General features: G+C 41.6%; 2 protein-coding genes across 3 annotated transcripts in view; one reads left to right on the top strand and one right to left on the bottom strand.

Moving 5' to 3' along the window:
- The first annotated feature begins 2,982 nt into the window (after positions 1-2,982).
- On the top strand, positions 2,983-14,203 carry LOC117424236 (cholesteryl ester transfer protein). The gene is made up of 16 exons (XM_058992814.1): positions 2,983-3,211; positions 3,387-3,501; positions 3,922-4,053; positions 8,262-8,332; positions 8,918-9,005; positions 9,281-9,350; positions 9,918-9,978; positions 10,105-10,196; positions 10,749-10,931; positions 11,606-11,656; positions 11,823-11,978; positions 12,117-12,184; positions 12,825-12,867; positions 12,964-13,033; positions 13,275-13,360; positions 13,446-14,203. Exons 1-16 carry the CDS (start codon positions 3,082-3,084, stop codon positions 13,518-13,520), a joined length of 1,491 nt encoding a protein of 496 aa, XP_058848797.1. The 5' UTR covers positions 2,983-3,081; the 3' UTR covers positions 13,521-14,203.
- A 2,489-nt stretch (positions 14,204-16,692) lies between these two features.
- Positions 16,693-24,081, bottom strand: part of LOC117424712 (breast cancer anti-estrogen resistance protein 1-like) — a 70,485-nt gene continuing 63,096 nt past the window's right edge. For both annotated transcript variants that reach the window (XM_034041376.3, XM_034041377.3), the window contains exons 4-7: positions 23,094-23,213; positions 21,730-22,992; positions 20,501-20,590; positions 16,693-20,080 (exon numbers count right to left, since the gene is read on the bottom strand). In XM_034041376.3, the coding sequence (XP_033897267.3) occupies positions 19,571-20,080; positions 20,501-20,590; positions 21,730-22,992; positions 23,094-23,213 (1,983 nt within the window). In that variant the 3' untranslated portion in view covers positions 16,693-19,570. The remainder of the gene's footprint in view (positions 20,081-20,500; positions 20,591-21,729; positions 22,993-23,093; positions 23,214-24,081) is intronic.

Here is a 24,081-nt window from a genome sequence, read left to right as displayed (position 1 = left end):
TTTTTTTCCAAAGTCATGGCCAGGCAACTTTTCGCACTCCGTAGAGTTCACGCACACGGTTTTAAAATTTCTAAAAATGTATTTTAAAAATGTGTGACTGAAGAGGATATATAAAGCTTTGTCTTGTGAAGTGTGTGTTTCGTTATTTACAGTTTACAATCATCTTATGCAAGCAAATTCCCTTGATGTCGCGTCATCTTCCTGAGGGACCTCAGCCAATACTCACGCAATCATTACATCACTCAGCAAAGTTCGAACACAGCTGCTGGCAATGCTCCGGTTAACTTGAGAAAGATGCAAAAACCCTCAGGATGAAGACTCTTCATTTAAAAAGGCAGCGTGACTACACTGTTAATCTCTTTGGAGTAACTGGTATACTGTAGGAACAATTCAATAATTGATCATTTAATGTTTATCTGGGTTCTTTAATTGACGTGTTACAAAGATCGAGGATTTACTATGAACACACATACACACGCTAGACACAAGGTTTAATCAATAGTAGTATTTTATTAAGGACACAGGTATTAAACAGAAATCAGAAAAGTCAGAAAGTAAATCTCTTACACTCTAAGCACCAAACACAAGTCAAAAACTCTCACTGCACTCATGCTGGCTAGCAGGCAATTGAAATATGACACCGCCTGTCTCCTCGCACACAAAGCAGCCACTGCAGCAGCTCAAGCAAGCTGTGACATAGCTAATAACTTGCTCACATACACACAAACACATGCCCACATACAAGCACAGCCTCAACTGAGCTGATGCAGACAACCTTATCACATTATAGAATATATCACTTTAAGCTTATTAATGGTATATAGATTAAGGATATGGCAAGTATGCTTTCAAAGAAATTATTCATGCAACAAAATGAGGCAGATTACTTCTAGTTACTTCATCTAAAAGTTTCACTAAATGTTATTTCACACGCAAAGTGTGCAAACTAAATAATTAACAGTTCAATTCAATGTGAATGTGTTACAATTATTTAATTTAGTTCCATGAAAGGAAAAAGTAACTGGAATTATACTTGAAGCTTAGACTTTTGGTCCGCTGGTTTGGAAACTCAATCTGTTGAAGTGTCCAGTACATAGGATCCACAACAGCGCCCGTCCGCTCTGTCCTCTTTGCTGAATCTTTTAGCTACGCAGGTAGCAGTGCACAGTTTCTTTTGGATAGTGTGGTTTTAGGTGTCCAGCAGACCCAAACTGGTTTGTCTGATAACAGTCTCTAAGTTTTATGGCAGTCCTCCAGCCTCAGTCTTGTTGCTTGTGGTCGTTGACTCGCTTGCAGCTTGCTTCCTCGTCTTGGTTCTGTTTTTAGGCAGAGTCCCGTTTTGGTTCCGTTTTTAGGCAGAGTCCCGGGGTTGCAGCTTTGCTTAGCAGAGTGACAGCACCTTGTTTAGCATTCGATGTGGAGCGCAACATGTTCAGGTTTGCTTGGATATTTATAGTGTTTTCATTCTGCTGAGTAACCACTTTCATGAGATCATTAGTGTATCTTGCCTTTTTTTAAACTCGCAGTCCTCTGATGTTTTAATGTCCTTTTCCACTGGGACATCACTAGTTTATGTCTCCCTTGCGTCAAAACAATTGTTGTTGCACGTGTGAATTATCTGTACATAATTCAACTGTCCGCTCAGCCTAATCCAGTTCAGGTGCCAGTCACCTAATCAGTAGGAGGTCACATAGTTCAGTCTGTCTGCAAGGAAGAGGCCCCCTTCTTGAGACACAGCAGTTTGCCCTGTTTCTCAAGACACACAGTTTCATTAATGAATTCAGTTAAATTTCTAATACATGTTCATGTATTATCATATTCAGGGAATATGTCCCACAATACTATAGCAAAAGCATGACAAGAATGGCAGAGAAATACAGCAATACATTGTAAATGCAGAATATAATATTGAAGGAGTATGCTATAGGGTGGTGATGCTCTGTAAGCGCTCAGAGCTTTGCCATGAATGTTTAAATCTATGAATGTGTTTGAACTTTAGCATACTTTAAAAGCAGTTTTGAGACAGAATGTTTTTTAAAGTTCACCCTCTAACCCAGTCTGCAGGAGCAGCCTGTGTGTTTCCTCTGTTCCGGCACTTCCTTTGTTTCAATCAGTGCAGAAGGCCAGCCTGGCTGCTGTGTTCCTGCCAGCGTAGTGACCGACCGTGACTCCGGGGTTACTGTGGATCATTCCCCTTCTCAACTTGCAAGCTTCTTCCTTCATTAGAAATCTCTGTGTTCCACGCACGGTTTTAAACATGATGAATGAAACTGAGCAAAGCGTGTTTTACCCTAGTGACAGTAATGAGAAACCTTACCAGTGTGCTGTTGATACCTGTACAGAACACCGTTACACACAACATTTCAGATTTAGCAGTATGATGTCACTTTGTGGCTAGGAAACTGGTTTCAGCAGACTAGGTTTCAGGCCACTGCATAGCACACCAGGGGAGACGTGAGGTTTGATACAGCACTGTTGTTTCAAACTAGGTCTCCCGGTCTCGTGGATTGATGTTTCAAGCCTCTGTTCTTTGTGTTCCCTCAGCTTCTGCACAGCAATGACAGGTCTCCTTGGTTATCCTTGTATAAACCCAGATGCAAGCAGGGAATTGTATACAACGACCTGGTGACCTAGAATAACTAGGATTGCATTTGAAATCCTCATACCAAACTGCAAAAACTATGATTATTACTGTGTGCAATTATATAATGCTGCATAAAATGACAAAGAAACCACAGTCACCCACCCTTATCACTGTTGCTGCTTTTGTTATTCAGTTCTTTTCTACAATTCAAAATGTAACCCCATACAGTTAGCAAGGCTGGTTTTGTCCTGTGCTTTCCAGAGCAGCGGATTTGCAAGGGTTAAACTTCAACATTAGGAAATGTGATAGGAAATGTGAACTTTGCACAACAGCCAGAGGAAGGTGAGTCATGTCCTGTTTGTTTTTCTCCAGAGGAAGGGCATCAATGTACTGCCCCTTTCAGTTACATAAAGCCAGACTTCTAGGAACACTAAGGTTCACCAGTCTGTGGTTGAGGGCTGGTAAGAGAGCAGAGTTGTATTTTACACTGAGGCACGATGTTCCCTACGCTGGTACTGATGGTGCTGCTGTGCCTTGCTACCGGGTCCTTGGCTTGTGACGCTGGCACATCACCTTTTAAATCCACAGGGATCGCTTGCAGAGTCACCAAACCGGCTGCCTTGGTTTGTAAGTATGCTTGTGTTGCTCCAGTTACCAAACGTCTTTTGCATTTTATGATTTGCTCTTTATGTTATTATTGTAAAAAAACCAAAACATAATAATAATAACATTGCAGAATTATTTGAATTGATAAAGCTGCCCAGACACCAAACAACAGCGTACATATTATTTTATTTTACAGTAAATCAGAAAACTACTCAAGTGATCCAGGCTGCATTCAGACATGCTAAATATCCCAGCATGAAAGGGGAGAAGTCCATACTGTTCATTGGGAAGGTTTTGTATGGGTTAAACAAGTAAGTCAGTGGAATTGATCATTATTTTTGAAAGATTATCAGTCCTTTTTATGTTGTTTTGAAATTTCTCCGTTTCAGAAGATTCCATGTAAGTATGTATGTTTGATCTCCCAATGCTGAATCGCTGTGTATGCAAACAGACCGCTCTTACTAAAAAAAAAAAAAAAAGCTAACTCAAGAGTAAAAGAGTTGAAACAGCAAAAAATAATCCTGAAACCATGGAAAGTGAAAACATGCAATCGTGTCTCTTGTGAAAGTAATCTGAATGCAGCATGTTACAATACTAATGCAATGTATAGGACATTAAATGTATTTCAAATGCAAATTGCATTAGCAGGCATGTATGCACAGTGAACTTACCACAGTGCCAGTCATGTTCTGATCTAATCGAAGTGTTTGTTGTTTTTAAATTGTCCACAGTTTAGAAATCCACAACCTGTCGATAGGTAAGAGTGAGGTGGAGCTGAGAGAAAACGATGCCATTGGGATTGAAATCCACAACGTCAGCGCGACCTTCAAGGGGACCTTGCACTACGGTTACGGGTCGTGGCTGTGAGTAACTATTTCATCCACATCTAATAGTTCATGCACGTTGTACACTTAGTGTGACGTGTTACAGAACACCCTGCACAGTTTACATGAAACGCATTTCATTACCTTTGCTGAGCCCCGGTTGTCCGTATCGCAGTGTAATATTTTTAAACATTTTAAAAATTGGAATCACACATCATGGCTCATTTCTCAACATTTGCTAGGGAGCGTTCGCCAGGAGAACAGTGTTAAAATGTGACTTTTTTATTTATTTATTTTTTTACTGACTGTCCATAAATTTATAGACTGTTGGCAGCTTTGCCCCTTTCCCCTCTCGCCTTCACTTCCCCACTCTCCCTTCCCCGTGTCACAATAAGGCAACATATTTACTGACTGAAACATTGTATATGTTTGGGAAGACAAGACACACAATACACACTTTCTCAACAAATACTAAGAACTATATAAAGCAATAAATACATGTTCTATTTCTTTAAAAAAGTATTTAATATAACAATAACAGTAAACAATAACAATAACAAGCCCTAAAAGGGTATACAGACATAAACAACAACACACACATAACATGCTTCGTCTATTTATTCTAAATAACCCAGCAATAATCACAAGTACAAATACAGAAACATACTATAGAACCTTTATTTGTTCAAACTTCAAACTACGACTTTAAGCCCTCTTAAGCCTTTTCATGGTCCCCTCCACCTGTCCTTGATCGTAACGGCTAAAGGAGTAGCTTTCCATGATAATCTTCCTTTTGCCTTCCCTGGATCTTGAGACCCTTTTCTCGCCTCCTTCCGGTTTCACTTTGCTCACGCAAAGCCAATAAATGAAGGTTATTGTCCTGCTTTGGTCACCAATGCCTGAGTGGTTGCTGGTGCTGCTGAGGCATGTTGACACCTAACAGCAGTGCTAGCGTTGCCGGTGTAGGAACGCTTGTTGCTCATGTTGCTTCATCAGTAATAATGAATTAAAGGTGGAGGTAGTACAGTAGTAGGGAGTATGAAAGTTTACTGCATAGTGGAATGGCAAGAGAAACATCCAACTTGTACTGTTTCAGCATTAAAAAACTTTGCATAAAGTCAACCTGCTAGAAGTGGAATTATTTCTGCTGAGCAGCTTCAGATTCCACAGCTTGACCAGGGACACCATATAAAAAATTGATTTTCCTATGGAAGCCAGCATGGTTATTATATATGTGAAAAGTATTTACACTCAAGCATGGACCCTGGTATTTACCTCATATACCTACTGTGTAATAGGTTTTATAAGTTTTGGCATGACACTTTGTAATTATTATTATTATTTATTTCTTAGCAGACACCCTTATCCAGGGAAATGTACAACTGTTAGAAGATATATTTTATATATACACACACAATTACCCATTTATACAGTTGGGTTTTTACTGGAGCAATCTAGGTAAAGTACCTTTCTCAAGGGTATAGCAGCAGTGTCCCCCACCTAGGATTGAACCCATGACCCTCCGGTCAAGAGTCCAGAGCCCTAACCACTACTCCACACTGCTGCAATTGTGCAAGAAAATCCACAACTGTCAACTTCAGAAGTATGCAATCTTTGAAAAGGAACGTTAATCACACAAGGTGCTGTTCCTCCTTGGGGACTGGGTTTCAAATCCAGCAAATTCCTGATTCAAAGAATTTGATCATTTCCTATATAGACAATGATAAAGATGGCTTTTCCATGGAAGTGAGATGGCACAGTGAGCTAATTCACTAGTATGCTGTGCTTTTCGCCCTAGAGTACTGGGTTCAAATCCTGGTAACTCCTTCCCTTATTTTGAAAGAATTGGTTAAATGAATTTATAATCATGTGCAAAACAAAGATTTCCTGTGGGAGCTGGTGGCGCAGTGGGCTAATCCCACGGCTTTCATTCCCTGAAGACAGTGGTTCAAATCCAGCTCCTGGAGGTGAGTACCTGAGGTAAGTAATGATGTTGGTTGTAAATAATGATGTTGGTTGTGTTTCCACAGATGGAGGAGGAGAAGAAGACCTGTCCTGTGGAGGGAGGAGGAAGATGAAGAGTAAGTAGGAGAGGATAGAAAGGGGGGGGGGTCTGGCCCCCCCCAGCAGGGAGGAGAGCAGAAGGTGGGGTGTTGCAAACTGTTAAACAAGATGTGGCACAAACACAAATCATTTAACACAGTGAGATGTTTTTTAAAAAAAAATGTTAAAACTTTAACTTTTTGTCAAGTTTGCAACATTCCTCTTCTCTCAACCAGCAACACCCCACCTTCCACTGTCCTCCCTGCTGGGGGGGCCAGACCCCCCCCCTTTCTATCCTCTCCTACTTACCCTTCATCTTTCTCCTCCCTCCACAGGACAGGTCTTCTTCTCCTCCTCCATCTGTGGAAACACAACCAACATCATTATTTACAACCAACATCATTACTTACCTCAGGTACTCACCTCCAGGAGCTGGATTTGAACCACCGTCTTCAGGGAATGAAAGCCGTGGGATTAGCCCACTGCGCCACCAGCTCCCACAGGAAATCTTTGTTTCACACTGGCTATAAGGTAAACCATAAGTCTATAAGGTAAATTAAACAATATTTTTGAATATTAACACCTTTGCCATATGTGGGATTTGAACCAACTACCCTGGGACTCAGAGACCAATGCTCTACCAAGTAAGCCAGCCAGAGAGCTGCTTTGCACCCTTGTAAAATGCCAACTAGGGCTTGAATTAATTTGCACACGACGTAGGGGCAGATTGACACGATACTATTTTCAATACACAAGGCAAGGCCTGAGCGACAACTCTTATGTTTATTTATCAATGTATTTCTTATTTATTTATTTATTTATTTATTTATTTATTTATTTATTTATGTATTTATTTATTTATCTATCTCAAGCAGAGAGGACCAGTGTTGTGCCTTTGTGGAGTTCTAGTTGGCATGGCATTTCTTTTGGCGTCATGGCAACCAGAGTTGGGCAGGGTCCTGCCTGTTAAAAAAAAAGATTCTATGATTAACAAGACATGGTGTAGTACAGGTGTCCATATCAGTATCTTAAAAGTATTATAGTTTCATGTTTCTCGTGAAGAATTGTTTTACTATGGGTAATATTTTTAAAAAGGCAGTTTTGAAATAACCAAAGAAAACAAAACAACAAACAAAACCGGATCCTGCCTGTAAGAAGGGCTTCAGAGATGTTTGAACTGTAGTTCTCTACCGATGTTGCCGCCCCTGTGGCGAGGAAGTGGAACTGTCATGTCAATGTAATATCTGTCAATGCAATTGAATGTACTGTATTTTTGTTTAGTGTTGGGTGGAGCAACTACCAGATATTTACAACCAAGTACACCTAGTTAACGTTATCCCCAAGGCAGATAGGAAAAAAAGAGCAGAACTTTTGGTGGAGCTAGAGCAGGGGGTCTCCCTCAGCTCTGCAGCCAGCCTGGAGCTGGAGCAGGGGGTCTCCCTCAGCTCTGCAGCCAGCCTGGAGCTGGAGGAGGGGGTCTCCCTCAGCTCTGGAGCTGGAGCAGGGGGTCTCCCTCAGCTCTGCAGCCAGCCTGGAGCTGGAGGAGGGGGTCTCCCTCAGCTCTGGAGCTGGAGCAAGGTGTCTCCCTCAGCTCTGCAGCCAGCCTGGAGCTGGAGCAGGGGGTCACCCTCAGCTCTGGAGCTGGAGCAGGGGGTCTCCCTCAGCTCTGCAGCCAGCTGAGCTGCCTGAGCTTGCAAAGCCGGAGCACGGCCAACCCTACTCTGAAGAGAGTGGCGTATAGTGGGGACCAAAAAAAAAAAAAAAAAAAACACAGCATTGTTGCATAGGAAGCGTCATCTCAATACACTGCGATGTTGAAGAGACTTTTTTCTTCTTTTTTTTTTAAATGTTAAAAATGTACTGCATAGTTTCTGTATGATGTGCTATATAAACAAAAAAAAAGTGGGGTGTGTGTAACACTGCGATAAGGACAACAGGTAGGTAACTGCAAAGGTAACGTAACGAGTTTCATGTCAATTGTAACACTTTAATTTATACAAAGGAGAGCGACTTATTTTGCAACTTCAGCCCATTATAATGAACACCCTCACTGCTTAATAACTCTTATAAACAGTATATTTAAAACCAATGTTAATGTGACCAAAAGAGTAAACACAATACTGTATAGGAATGATACTGTACATACAGATCTGAATAATACCCTTCTCGTGTTATATAACGTGATATTGAAATTCCCTCCACAGCTTCAACCTGGGGCATTCCGTCGACTTTGAAATTGAATCTCACATCGATCTGCGGGTCAACACAAAGCTGTGTAAGTGTGTAGTGCGCCACTAGGGGGCGCTGCTGAAGAAAGAGCCAGAGAAGGCAGGCAGGCAGGAATGAGTCGTTTTTTAAATGTAGAACATGATAATGTTCAGTAGCTCAGTTTCCAACAAAGACAATTAAGTATTGTTTCCACTATCCATTGTAAAAAAGACAAAACAAAACAGGATGGCCCCAGAAGAGCCTTAGAGTACAGCTTAGTATGCCTGACCAGGGCTAGAATTGTGAGGCTGGTTTCACAAAGCAGTTCTACGTAGCAGTCTGCTAAATCCAATCTCTTCTAAAAATATATTAAAAGAAATGTAAATCACGCAGACTTGCAGAGTGGGTTTTAACAGGTGAAACCCTGGCGTTTCCTGAGGTCATGGGTCTTTACTTTTGCATCCCAGTTTCTCAGTTTCAGTCTCGGTGTCCTGTGTAGCATTATTTCTATAGCTGAGGGTTCATTCAGGTACCAGGGATCAGAGGCTGTTAATATTCTGACAAGCCTGCCATTGGCATGTGCCAGGAGGCAGCAGGGTTTTATTGCTGGGGATTTCTAGAGCATAATGAGGCTTCACGATGTCTTCAACAGACTGTGGGAAAGGGAGAGTCACTGCGGACACTTCAGACTGCACCCTGACCTTCCACAAGCTGCTACTACATCTGCAGGGCGACAAGCAGTACGTATGGGTTCACTGTCTTATACATGTCAGGTATTTGCAACCAGCAAATTACATCAGGGGTGGGGGGGGGGGGGGGAGAGTATATATTTTTTCACCCTAATTGAAATAACGTTCTGCACACTAGCACATTTTAAATTGAATATATATATATATATAAAATGTGATAAGCATGGGAAGATCAGTGCCATCACAGTCATCAATGAACAGGTTAAGACCAGCTTTATCCCAGTAAGTTGCAAACTGCCTGTGCTTTTGATTTGTTCTGTGTGCAGGCCGGGATGGATGAAGAAGCTCTTCACAGACTTCATCTCCTTCACTGTGAAGCTTGTCATTAAAAGTCAGGTAAGAAACGAATGGGGACTGTATAACCCGAGACGTCAGTGCTGAACACTTTCGTACACCGTCAGACATGGCAGGGGTTTCAAAGTACCCCTCAGAACGAGTATTGTTGTACACAAAATAAATTAAAAGGAAACTGCTGTTGCGTCCCTCTTGGCCCTTCTTGTAGAGTATGTTGAAATAATACACGCAGATGTTTTTTCAGGTAAAATATTAAGCAACAGTGGCCTTACAATATAGTGGCTGGTTTCACAGACCTTGGTTAGCACTAATCCAACACTATCTAATGTTACCTAAGGTAAGGTAGTCCAAGACTAGTGTTAATCGGGGTCTGTACAATTAGCTGTGAAAGTGTACAGACAAACCATCTGCACATGCTATGGTTATCAAACAGCTCCATCTGCTGTCACATACATTGAACTTATGGCCCTCATTTACTAATAATGAAATATATATATATATATATATATATATATATATATATATATATATATATTGTATTTAGTTGTTTTTTTTAATATTAAAATGTTATTTTTAATAATTACTTCCGTAATGTCTGCTTTCTTACAGATCTGCAAAGAAATCAACACTGTAGCCAATATAATGGCGGACTTCATACAGGAGCGTGCAGGTAACAGTTAACACCTCACTAATTCATTCCAAGTCACCAGGTGGAGCTGCCAGCTGGAAATGCTGCCCTTCACTGACAATGTGTCTTGACAGAATCAACAGGGAGTTTGCTTTGGGGTTTTTACAGAACTCTTCCTAAGTGACGGGGACATAGGAGTGGATATCTCATTGACAACATCACCGTCCATGAGAGCGAGCTACATAGAGTCCCACCATAAGGTAAGACCTGCTGCTACTGCACAGTACACTGTCTGTGTGTATACATACAGCAGAGAGAGAGAAGAAATACACTGAAAACTCACCGTTTTAATAATTAGCTACTAAATAGGGATCTGCTGCTTTTCTCTCCTTCATGAAGTATTTCTAGTGATTGACGAGTATCCTGTTGGATACAGAGCTGTTTGTCCATGTGTTTCCTTAGTAAATGAATACTTTAAACCCTCTGAATTTGCATGATATTTTGTTGTACTGTTTATTACCCTGTTTTATTTGTTCTTAAGCCTCATTTGTTACAGTAACTGCAGCGTGGATGTTTGGTGTGTTCAATAAGGATCCAGCCTACAGTTCACGTGGCTGTCTGTGAGCAAGCCTGAGCAAGGTGGATGGGTCACATGACCACAAGGGGTGCACTTGTAATTTCTTCCCCTCCTTAGACATTTTCAGCATCAAATCTTTAACAGCCAGCAATACATACTGACGAAGGAACAGAAGATTAAGTTTAATAAGACACAACAGGTTACTGTGATTAAAAGGCATTTGTTTGGGTTTAAGGGGCTTGTTTTGTACAGAAAGGTCCCGTCTTCATTCCTCAACGAGTCCGTGTTCAGCCCTGCCTTGCTGTCGGAGTCGCGCATGTTGTATTTCTGGATCTCTGATCAGGTTCTGAATCCCATGGTGAAGGCTGCCCACGAGGATCGCCGCTTCATACGCCACATAGCAGGAGACGAGTTAAAGGTATATATTCACAAGCACACAATCCCATGTACAACAAAGTGCCAGGGAAGGATTGTGGTTTCATTGACTGTGTTTATTAATTAATGTCTTACTCCTGCAATATTTATTAATACAGTATAATCACGATTCCAATGGCTTGTGATTGACAGACACTTTATTACACAGCATATTCAACAGGGTTCAAACAGAGTTCATTGCTTCCTAATAATACAGATTAACATTCGCTTTGCAGACTGGAATTCTAGATGAATTCAAGTGGTTAACTAGCTTTTAAACAATGGTTTAATAAGTCTATTCATCTCTCCACTGGGAGCCATGTTGACGTGGAGTCTGGAGTTTCTGCAGAGCAGCACTGGAGGTTAGGATTGCAGCTTGGGTTGTCCCATATTTATACAGAATCCATCACAAGACTGAACATAACCCTTCACTCCCACCCCTCTGGGTCTTGGTGGCTTCAGGTTATACAAACAGGTTTTTTCTGTTCCCGCAATAGTTAAAAGATTTGTATTGTTCTTTACAAGTCTCTGTTTACCATTTGCTACTTCCTTATCAACATAGTCACACCTGTGGTCTAAGTTTAAGTGTTATTATGCATTTTCTCTCTCACACAAACAAACAAACTAAAAGCATAATGACAAAGACTGGTTAATCTTTGACCCTTTCTGTTTTTTAAGGAACTGTTTCAAGTTGATCTGTCCAGGACCATGCCTGATATCTTAAACCAGGTGACGTTTGGTTTACATTTGATAAATGCCAACATGGCAGTGTTCATTCACACACTATATATCAACTCTGAAAATATGAATAACCTGACAGTCAGGGTGGACAGCTGACATGTGTTTGGTATTTAAAGGGCTCCATTTAAGGTTGCCGCTGCTTTTCCTTTTCTAGATCATTTCTTCTGACAACCCGGTGGCTAAGGTGTGGAGCCTGGCAGCCCCGGAGCTATCGATGGTCCCACAGGGCACCATAGTGAAGAGCGCAGCCGCTGTGGAGCTGAGGATCAACTCCAGCGACGCAGAATCACCGGCTCTTTATATTGAAACGGTGAGCTTCAGAGGCTGGCCTGCCCCAGGTTGATATCTATAGGGCACACAGCGATTCAGAGTGCTGTTACCCTCGTGGTGTGCTGTCTGTCTGTCTGTCTGTCTATATCTGTCCATTTGTTTGTTTTTGTCTGTGCAGGATGTTGAAGTAGCTGTTCAAGCTTCTTATGCAAATAAGAAATTGTTCTTGGATGCCAACCCTATATCGTGAGTATCTTTATCTCTGCTGGCGTCGGGTGTTTGAGTTGTAGGGTGCTGCATCCCTCAAGGTGGCATGTATACTGAGCATCAAAAGAAACTTATCACTTATATTTGAGCATCAAAAGAAACGTATCACTTATATTTGGATAAAATCTACAAAATGTGATAAAAAAAATGACAAACTCTGTTTTAGAGCAGGTGCAGTGACTTTTTATTGTGGTGATTAACAATTGACATTTTACTGTCTAAAGCTATGGGGGGACGGGGGATACTGTGAAAGTCACAGGCTAATTAGGTGATTAAGTGCATATGCTTCAGTCATAGTCACTCAAGCGTGTCATGGTCAAGGATGAATGATCGAGTGATTAAAAAGAAACCAAAAACATTTCGTCAATGTCCATCATTTAAATACCTTTTTTTTTTCTGAAAATAAATGTGTTGTACTAGTAATAAAAGTTTCTTTTGATGCTCAGTATATAAAACACTATTTTTGCAAAACAGACAAAATACAATGCAACCCCCAGTCCTTGGGAATCTCCACCCACATTCCTATCCTGGATCCCCTCTCCCCCACAACGTGCTAAAAGCAACTTCTAATAAAGTACTGCTTTGTGCTAATGTGGTTGTGTCTGTGTGCATTTCACAGGATAACTATAAGGAAGGTATCAGACTCCGCTGGGATGGATCTGGTTAGTACTGTATCAATATTTACTGGACTGCACTGTGCATTTCGTATTTACACTATCCTTGCATTTTCTAAATTGCATATACATTCTGCATTGTAGGATACAGACTCTGACATGGATTATTTTAAAGAAATGGTCCACAGGATTGGCATACCGAAAGTGATCTCATGTAAGTCTATCCGTATGTCTGCCATGCTATTATTTTTCCTTTTGTGTTAATAATTGAACAATGCAGAAATGTTAATAAGGCTCCTATTGCATAGCAGTTTGAACCACTCCAGACTTCGTTACAAGTCCTGTACGGTTTGTAAGCATTAGGTAAGGTGTGCAAGACCTGGAATGGACCGCACTGCTATGCATTGGGACTCTATTACAGGTCTGTATTATACCTTGTTTCTCTGTCCTGTCAGATCTGGAACCTGGTTTAACATCGCTGATGGACAGTAACGACCTCAATTTATTTGAAATTATTAATCCTGAGATTATAACACAAGAGGTAAATCATGCACGCTATTCTGATTGTATAATTACATGATTAGCACAAATACCTTTTTAAAAAATCTCTTTTTTTTTTTTTGCAGGGATATGTTGTCATTCAGCTGGACTTTGGGTTTCCTCACCATTTGCTTGTGGATTTCCTCAAAAAAAACTTTTAGCGAGAGCGCTCCTGTTAACAGAATAGTGATTTTCAGTTTGAGATCAAAGAATTCTGAAATGTCACTGTTTCTGTCATACATTTAGACCAGCGTTGTTAAGTGAATGTGCAGTGGGAGAAAACGGTAGTAACCAACACATTAAAGTCATCATATTCCTAACCCCCACACTATCTCTCTGGGATCTCGATGGGAATCCAAAGGTTACTTGTACAGTTTTAATGCCAGGGGATTACCGGAAGCTGCAGCACCATAGAGAGAGGCTGCATAATCAAAGCAGTTCGGCAAATCAGCCCACTTTATAATTCTCTACTTAAAATTGGCAGGTTGGATCAAAGTCAGACTGGATAGAGTCTGAAACTGCATGAAAACTAAGCAGCGTACGTACTGCATTGTACCACGTTTACGTCATGGGGGGGGCTTGTTGCATGATGTTTTATCGTTTAACAGGGCATGTTTTGTTTGACACACCACCTTTTCTGACCGGGAAGCGTCTCTTATTTTGTATCATCCTTCTATGTAATTTAAAGCTACTATTCTTTAACGGAGTGACAAAATCTAGTAGAGTATGGACTGGCAATCGGGATTTCTTATACTGCATTACCAGTACAAATTCTGCTGACAGTCACACACCCCTGGAACATTGCTGCCAGTGGCTTAACAATAAAGATCTGATTTGTATGTTACTGGCCTACATTTAGTGAAAGGGTAAGAATTTGCTTTGTGCAGATACTGGTAGCAGTGAAGTCAGCTGCAGTGCCAGTTAAAATCTTTAAAGCATAACCATCTGATTTAGAGTATACATCTGCAACGATATCACCATGAATGCATTTTTTTTTACAAATTGTATTTCGCGTTTTTAGCCAATCCCACAAAATAAGACTGTAGTGCAGGTGTCTGTTGCGTTTGACAAATGTTCCATGAAATAACACTGATACAGTCATGACTTGCATAAGGAAGGAAAAACATTGAGTAAAATAGCTCGCATCACTCGATTTTCAAGGTGTGGTATCCGAAGCATAATCAACAAGTACAGAGACACATCAAATCAACAGGTCACTCTTTAAATTAGGACTTAAAGGATGTGCTGCAGTAAGAATACCTCTGTTAAGAAAGGGGATCTAAAAGACTAAAATATGCACAAGAACACAGAAATTGGACTATCAACGCTTGTCTTCTTTCTGTTCCTTAAGGATATTATCTTCAAGTTTTGCTCATCCTTGTTAGACAGCTTTCTGGGTCTTCCAGTCCTGGGTTTGTCAATTACAGATGATGTTTTTCTGTACTTGTTGATTATGCTTTGGATACCACACCTTGAAAATTGAGCGATGTGAGCTATTTCACTCAATGTGTTTCCTTCTTTATGCAAGTCAAGGTTGTTATAATAGTACAAAACACTAGTGGAGGCTTTGAGTAAAGTTGATGCTCATACTGCATCAGAGTAGAAAAATGCAACATGTCTTTTGCACAGCTGTGTGTGCATATATATATATATATATATATATATATATATTATATATACACAGACTGTATATATACACACACTCACACAGTGGTTTGCAGAAGTATTCACCCCCCTGCAAAGTTGTCACATTTTGATGGCACCTGAGCGTACTCCACCACGCTTTCAAATTAGACTTTACATGTAGAATCTACACAAACTACTCCACATTGATAAATTTAAAAAACGCATATAGAATATAAATAAGTAAGACTTACAGAGAAAAACAGATTAATCTCAGTTGCATAAGTATTCAACCCCTTTGCTACTACAGCCCTAAATCAAATCGGGGATAAAGTGGTAGAGAGGCACAGAGCAGGAGAAGGGTACAAGAACATTTCAAAGGCGCTGATTATCCCTCTCAGCACAGTGAAGTCCATCATTAAGAAGTGGAAGATGCATCATACCACCCAGACACTACCCAGATCAGGTCGCCCTCCCAAACTGAGCAGCCGGGCAAGCAGGAAACTGGTTTGGGATGTCACTCTGAAGCCAGCAATGACCTTGAGAGATCTGCAAAGTTCTGTGTCTGAGGTGGGAGTCAGTGTTCAGACATCCACTATAAGACAGTCCCTACACAAAGCTGGCCTGTATGGCGAGACTTGAAGATTGCAGTCCATCGACGATCCCCAAAATACTTATCAGAACTGGAGCAATTTTCCTATGAAGAATGGGCAAAAATGTCACCATCCTACTGTGCAAAGCTAGTAGAGACCTATCCAAAAAGACTCATAGCAGTAACTGCTGCAAAAGGTGCTTCTACCAAGTACTGACATAAGGGGCTGAATACTTATGCAACCAGTAAATTATATTTTGTACATTTTCTTTGCAAGTTTTGCTGACATTTAACCTCCTCCTCATCTAAGTGTTCAGTTTAACCATTACAGCTTTGAATAAAAAAAAGTTTGTTTGAAAAACTATGCATACATTATCTGTAATTCAACAAAATGTGAAAACTTTGCAGGGGGATGAATACTTCTGCAAACCTCTCTCTCTCTCTCTCTCTCTCTCTCTCTCTCTCTCTCTATATATTATACACTTTACACTTTAGTACCATTATCTAGCGAGTTATTGACGTTTATTTTTAGTGTGTTTAGAACAAGGGATGTTGCCTGAACCAGAACAACTTCCAGTATGCAACTAAGAAAAATAAATGTTGACTCCTCGATTTCATAATTTAAAGTTTTTAGTCAGTCCGTTTAGTTGGTAGTTTAGGTTTTACCGTATGAATTGCCGTTTGGTTGTTGTCCGTCAGTCTTGACTTCGAATAATATGCTTAACATAACAAATAGTTGTTTGATCAGAAACATCTCGGTGTGTTTAAAACATTTGTAATTAATAAATAAATAACATTACGAATTCTATTTTAAAAAAAACCACTTACCTCACTCGTTACAATTAAATTGAAGCTGTACGGCACGAAAGTTATGTTTTTCTCTTCCAAAGAAACATGTAATTTATTCAATTACCTAACCTACAGGTTTGAGTTTGTAAAATCGAAAACAGGTGACTTCGACGCTCGAGCCCCAATCTTTTTTTTTTTTTTTTTCAAAAATCAGGCCGTTAATCGATGTAATTAGTTATTCTACTAATAATCCAATGTTAAACAGTCACCATTGCTTAAAATTAACGTTCCCGTGTTTTGAAAACCAAATTCGAGTTCTGTAATAAACATCAAGAAATGTTTGTTTATTTTGATACAAAAAAAAAAAATGTTTTATGGAAATAAATACAATGTGGGTATATTTCATACACAACCACTCAGCTACACATTGTACAAAGGTTAACCCATTAATATATATTAACATATAAAGTATATTTTGTTAACATACATATTTTTTTTAACTCAATTTCAAATTGACATGCAAATCACAAGGGGTAGCGTAGAAGGTTCATGTGATTTGCAGCAGCAGTATTTACCAGGAAGCTGTAAATAAGTCTCTTCAAATAAAAGTCGTCTGTGTGTACCACTAACACATTTGTGGTAAGATGACATTGTGGGTATTACAGATCTGGGTTCGCTGTATATCTACTGCAGTAACTTAACGCAGTCCCACAGAAGAATAACGCGTCAGTTTCTCGAATTTAATTAAAGTGTAACTAGGGCAGCACTTTGTAATTTATTTATTTAATTTAGTTTGTTTCAGTAAATGATGCATGTTTCTTGTTCACAATCTGTACCACTAGGTGGCAGCACATCCTAGGGAGTGACAGTACCAGAGGAGTTTCCAGACGTTGGTAAACTGTGATAAGAAATCTGCCCTCACTGTGGATACCAATATGTTTGAGTACGTTTTCATATTGCGCATCAATCGTGTGTAAATGTCCTCTGCCAAGGTGCTAAAATATTTAGTTGTCGACTTTCATCCTGTGTGGAGTTTTGTCTGACGGAGACTAAGCTGAAAAGCCCTTCTGCTTCCTGCTATGCAGTGAATTCAGTAGAACCGAAGTTTAGCATAGTCCCGGTTGACAGAAGTTACCATTTCAAATTCAGCCCAGGACAACATGACAACAAATTGACATTGAATGAGGTAGAAAGCACTTTCCCTCTTACCCAGGTACACAAGTTTCATTTAAGAGGATAATGCATCATTTACTGGGTGAGATTGTATCAGTTTTACCTCTCCACTTACATACAAGCTAATTGATGGGCAGGGGTACCTCGAAAGGTGAGACCAAAGACCAAAGAATGTAGTGTAAAATACGTATAGTGTATTAGTGCTGTCTAGTCTGTTTTAACAAATAATCTATCGCTTGGATTTCCTGACTGAACTCTCTTACAAGAACCATTGCATTGCTATAGCAGTTCAACTGTATTGCTACCCAAGATCATGGAGTTGCAAAGCACATGGGAAAAGTATCTGTAGAGCACAGTGAATTAGGATGTGAATTAGGTATGCAGTCCCCCCTGGTCTCTTCATAGCCCCTGTAAGTGATGTATAGCACGCATTCCTTAATGTGCACAACACTTCAAGAGGCAGGACACGTTACAGATTGATGACAAATTTTATTATTGTTGTCTGCTTCTGGACACACGACTCTGTGAAGGAAGGCGCTGCAAAGAGTTAACAGTGCTAGTAAAGGGTGAGCACGGTCAGGGTTGCCATGGCTTACAGAAACAACTGTGAGCAGCCCCCAAACAGGGGTGGGATGGTCCAGTCACCGGGTACCACACTGCCACCAGCAAGAGTAGATCGATAGGCAAAGGAAAATAAAGTGACTTAGTGGAGCTGAAGCATTGTCATCCCAGCCAGCGGGTGGATTGATGTGCAGCTCAGATGTGACCTGCATGCCTACCTGCCTGCCTTCCAGATGGAAAACCATGCCGCTCAAACTGGTCTGCTGTGACCCCAGCAAAAGGATTCCTGTGGAACTCGGAATCTCGGTCTAGCAAAGGGTTTCATGTGGAACTCGAAATCTCGGTCTAGCAAAGGAATTCCTGTGGAACTCGGAATCTCGGTCTAGCAAAGGGTTTCATGTGGAACTTGGAATCTCGGTCTAGCAAAGGAATTCCTGTGGAACTCGGAATCTCGGCCTAGCAGGGGTCTCGAATGGGCTACTAAGTCGATGGAGCTGTGACAGGGTTTGACGATGGGTTACAACAGGCAAAAGTGCTACAAAATGAACTGAATTCTGACATCATTCCTTCAAAAAGCGATAACTTCAATTACGAAGTAACCCCAATCAGGAATCTGTAACCCCCACTTCTCTGTTGGTCCGGATGGTGTTTCATTATTATTTTAATTTTATTTTCATCAGCAGAGCCAAGAGATACTGTGGAAATGATTCATTCCACTTAATAAGAACCTTTTAATTAGCACAGAGAGTTCTTTAATTAAAACGGTCCCCTGACAATGCAGATCACTGACGTCTAGAATAATTGTCTGTCACAGTAAGAACTTTTCTTTGCTCCCCCTCCCTCCGCTCCAGGATTTCAGGTGGTCTCCATGCGCCACCATATTAACAAGAGCCACAGAACAGAGTCCCACCTCTCCTCCGCGCCATTTAAAATCACCTATGAAAAATAATTCTTTTCTTTTTTTTTTCTTTTTTTTTTCTATCTCATTACAGGATTTTTTAAAAACCTTTCTTATCATCCGAAAAGAAAACAGCACTTCTATATACACGTGTTTGAAATTTAAACACCCTTTGATTAATTTTCTCATAATAATAACATCAACAACACCAACAACAACAGCAATAATAATAATAATAATAATAATAATAATAATAATAATAATAATAATAATAATAATAATAATAATCAATATCATCTAAAAACTACTTTTTTTCCTCATTGAAATTGACCAGAAAAGAAACTATATATATATGTGTGTATGTATATATATATATATATATATATATATATATATATATACACACACACATATATATAGTATTTGTAATTAATTTCCCCTCTTGCTAGTAGTGTCTCTTTATAAAAAAAAAAAATATTTACAATCATTAATTTACAACCAATCGCCTTTCACAGTCCGATAATAAGTCCTTTTAAATCTAAAAAGCACAATAAAAAGTCTGATAAAGTCCACCCTCACATGGCTGCCAGCTGCGCCAGCACCATTTGGAAGTGCTGCGTGGTGTTGACCAGGTCGCGCACCCTGTCCATCATGTCCTGGGCCGCGGTGGGCGAGGGGTACTGCAGGGCGGCACTCTTGGTGCTCACCACGATCTCCTTCAGCGTGTCGCAGAGCAGGTTGCTGTGCTGCGTCACCTTGCTGCGGATCTCCTGCGCCTTGGCCTGCCGGGACAGTGTGTCCCCGATGAAGACCAGCTTGTGCGCGCTCAGGATCACGAACTTGCTGTGGGCCACGAAGATCTTGGGCGGCTGGTTGCTGGTGATGGAGGTGTAGAAGGCGTCAATGGCGTTGGTCAGCATGGTGATGTTGGCCTCACACTGCTCCATGTAGAACAGCAGCAGCTGCCGGTCTCCGGGGCTCAGCTTGCTCCTCACCTGGGCGTAGTGCGTCGGGGGCGTCCAGTTGGAGACATCGTTGTCGATGGGCCGGCTCACCTCCTGCTCCAGACGCTCAAACTGCTTCATCTGCGGGGCGGGAGAGGGAGAGGGGACGGGTCAGTACAGAACACAGCACAAGAGGCAGATCCAATACGTGCTTTATGGGGGTGCCTGCTTTCTATTCGTAATACCTTTGGGGTTCTTGCCTTTGCTTTCCACTTTGAAATGAGCACTTCCAAATCAGTCAATCCAGGGATGGAAATAAGATACACGTTGCATAGCAGTTGGATCTGTGCCTGGTTTTACTATGAGTTTTAATAAGATACGCCCGAGCTTGTTGCCTGTACACTGTGGCAACAGGAGTCTTATTTCCATCCCTATAATCAATAAATCATGAAGTCATAGCTCTTGTGTATTCGCTTCAGCACGCTCTGTGACTCATCATCATCATCATGGCACACCCCAGGCTACTCCTGCTGCACACAGCCAGGTGAGACCAGTTCCTACCTGCTGCTGCTCCAGCACTGATTTGCTCTGCCGCATAATGTTTCCTTTTTCTAGCAGCTTCTTCTGAGTCTTTTCAAACTCCTCCTTACCCTATGGAGAAAATAAAAGAAAACACGTTTTTTTTGTCTTTATCTGCAAATAAGAAACTACAAATATAGAACAGAGAGTAAGGCTCACCTAGTAACTACAGAGAGCCTAACCCTATCCCTAACCCTAACCCTAACCCACTCTAAGCTGTAGCCTTGTTGGGCTTCCCTCCCACTGTAATTTTGCATGGTAACTGCAGTTTTCCCATGCGTCCGATGCAATGCATTTACCATTGCTTACCCTGTTTTGCTGTGTTTTTAAATATGATTTACCCATCCTCTATGGGCTTTACAATACATACCTACTAAACATGCTTTCACTATGCTCTGTTATACTTTACCATGCTTTTACTATGGTAAGCTTTTATAAAGGCTGTCTTGGTAGATTTACCAGTTGTACGTCAATTATGGCAACTTATCAGTTCCATATATACTAAAGTAATTACATGGTCCATATGAGTAAGATGCATATTGAATATTAAAACATACACAGATACAAAAATGACAAAAATCTACTTTATCAGCCTACATACATAATTAACATATATATCGTGTCTTCTGTTTAATCAGAATTGTATCTACTTTATTTACACTTCAACATAGCAGTTTTTTTTTACAAAACTGAGAAGAGAAAATTGCATTAAAATAGAATAATTTCTTATATTTTATATTCAGACCAGCATTTTTTAAGGGCAGTTAAAAAAAAAAAAAATTCATGTTACACCCTGGACTGTTGGTATGCTTTGTGTCTGTAGCAGTTACATATGCTACCAGTAGGTGGTGCTGTGCACTTTCTCAAAGAACCCATCAATAGCAGAGTGAAACCTGTTCATGTGCATGTGTTAAAAGACACAAATGAAATGACTCAGGGAGAGTATGTTTTCATACCAGCTATAAAATGCACTTATTCTTCATTCGAGAACCACTTGGTGAATCACAATCTCTGTTGTGCTTTTGGTCTTGTATCAAGCTACAAACGATACACACCTCTATTAAGATGCAATAATAATGTAAAGAGAGTGTCACAATTCACTGATACACGATGAATCATTACACCCTTACTAACACCAAGGTCTAAAAGGCATGTGTATGTGTGTGTGTGTAAAATGAAGATCAGGTCAAATAAATAAATAAATAACCAACCTGTAAATGAACATAGTCGTAATCCTCCATCCAGCCCTCTTCCGTGTTTTCGTACTGGCTGTCCGGGGACTCCTCTGCCATGAACTTTGGTGGCGACGGCAGAGGCCTCGACTGGATGTTGGCTTTCTCGGGGAGGCCTGTCTGGTAGGCCGAGATGTTGTTGTTGATTACCTGGCCCACGTTCTCCAACCCTGCCTGAGACACAGAGAGCCGAGAGTCTCCAAGCTGGGGCATCTGCGGGGCCTGCTGCTGCTGCTGCTGCTTTGTCCTTTTAAAAAGCAGAGAGGCGTTCCCGTGGAGGAAAGAGGCCAGCTGCTTGGTGTCGTCGGGGACGCCCCTGGAGCACATGACAAAGCGGTCCAACTCGTCGCCCGAGCTGGGCTTGCCTCCTGCCAGCTCGCTGAGGGCCCAGTTACATTTGTCCAGCGCCTGGCTGTGCTTTAGCAGTCCCTGGTAGCCCTCCTCCATCTTCTGCACCTGCTTTCCCAGCTTGGCTTGCAGCGTGCGGTCAGTGGCTTGACCGGCGTTGCCAACGGCCCCGCGGGCGAATTCCAGCAGGTCCTTCACCGAGTTCTTCACCCGCTCCACGGCTGACTTGATGCTCTGGAGGTGGGTCTCCATCTGCTCCTGGCTCCTCCAGCTGCTGCTAATGAAAGACATGAGGTAGGAGACGGAGCTCTCCACATTGTGCTGGAGTTTGACCAGCACCTCCATGGCGACGTCCAAGTCCAAGTTCAGCTCCTTGGCCACGGAGGACTCCTTGACGGGGATGACATCCAGGGAGGAGGTGGAGAGGTTGCTCCTGGTGCTGCCGGTGCTGGAGGCAGACAGCCTCTTGAAGCTGATGGTCTTCTCCTCTGCAGAGGCGGGGTCCCGCACCACCTGCGGCGGCACGTCGTAGATGTAGTCGCCCGATTCCTCGCTTGACATGAGCTTGCTACCCATCGAGGAGCCCTGGTGCTCCCTGGGGAAGTCGTACACATCCTGGCTGCCGCTGGTCTTCCTCAGGCTGGCCGGGATGTCATAGATCTCCTGGGCGAGGCTCTTGTCCTGCAGCTTCCCAGACAGGGGGGGCACGTCGTACACGTCCTCCGGGATGTGCTGCTCCAGCCCGGGGGGGCACTGCGGGAGGACCTGGGAGAGATAGTGCTTGATCTCGGGGCTCTTCTTCATTTTCATGAAAGCTGGGGGCACATCGTAAGTCTCTTCTCTGACAGGTCCGTCCGGAACGTCTTTGCTGACCGACGGGGGGAAGTCATAAACCTGCAGGAGAGGACAGACAGGGATCAGAAAATGCTTGAACTTTTTTCTCCCTATAATGAAAAGCGGCAGACTCTGAAGGGGGTTGCTATCCAGTGGCTCACCGTTTGGGACTGCATCTGGCTGTGCAGGTTCTTCTCCACGCTGGGCGGCACGTCGTAGATCTCCTGGACCGTTTCCCGGCTGTTGGGACCCTTGACGGCCATCAGAGGCGTGTCATACACCTGTAAGAAGACACATGAAAGTGAAAGGTTAGCTGTGTAGCCCGCTACAGAATCCCATCTACTGTATCTGTCTGTTAACACTCCAGGGAAACCAATTAACAGCTTCTGCTGTACAAACTCAAACTCCCTAAGAATAGTGTGTGTTAATAGAAACGTGTGCGCCGGAGAGCTCATTATACAGCCTGAGAGAACATTTTCTTCTTCATGTGCCCTATTAAACAAAGTAAGGCCCTTTTTAAATTAGTTTCAGCAGACTGAACAGATTACGCATTATTTGCAAGTGTTGTGTTGTTGTCTGTCTCACTTGTCTTTCTGTGTGCTTGTACAGGAGCGTGAAAATTTATTACAACACCCCATTGCTTCTGGTGTTTTGATTTGTTGTGCGTATGAAATCAAACCACTGGAACTGAAAATCTGGGAAAATTGTCAAAATGGGCAAATTAGTGATTGTCCAATTTAATTGATGACTTTAACAGGCCGCACGTGCAACTGATTTAAAATATAGTTAGAGAAAAGGAACACAGAGGGTAAAAAGAGACCTTTTAGAAGTTGTTTAAGATGCCTAATTAAAGCAGAAAGGAGTCTAATATTTTCACACATGAGTGCCTGTTGTTTCTATGCACTGCTTGCTGATTCGCACACGCAGAGGTATTCATGCAGGTAGGTATGTAAAGGATTTAAATGACACATCTTGAGGTGTCTAATAAATGTGCACACTGCTGTATTACAAGGGAATACATGCATTATCTTTGTAAAAAGGGACCAAACAGCAGCTCATGTAGGAAACAATGGGTTGAGGTGTAGCATCATGCCTACACAGAATCAACCATGTAAAACAGTCCTGCTGAATACAACACACTGAACTGCA

The sequence above is a fragment of the Acipenser ruthenus genome, chromosome 19 (assembly GCF_902713425.1).
Source record: "Acipenser ruthenus chromosome 19, fAciRut3.2 maternal haplotype, whole genome shotgun sequence".
Lineage (NCBI taxonomy): Eukaryota > Metazoa > Chordata > Actinopteri > Acipenseriformes > Acipenseridae > Acipenser > Acipenser ruthenus.
Note: the sequence above shows the minus strand (reverse complement) of the source record. Positions and strands in the feature narration are given on the sequence as shown.

What these genes read in the sequence shown, in the direction of transcription:
- LOC117424236 (XM_058992814.1), top strand. Translation starts at nt 3,082, where the DNA reads ATGTTCCCTACGCTGGTACTGATGGTGCTGCTGTGCCTTGCTACCGGG. An exon ending in TAGCAGGAGACGAGTTAAAG is followed by an intron (nt 10,932 to 11,605) that starts GTATATATTCAC and finishes CTGTTTTTTAAG; the next exon opens with GAACTGTTTCAAGTTGATCT. An exon ending in CATACCGAAAGTGATCTCAT is followed by an intron (nt 13,034 to 13,274) that starts GTAAGTCTATCC and finishes CTGTCCTGTCAG; the next exon opens with ATCTGGAACCTGGTTTAACA.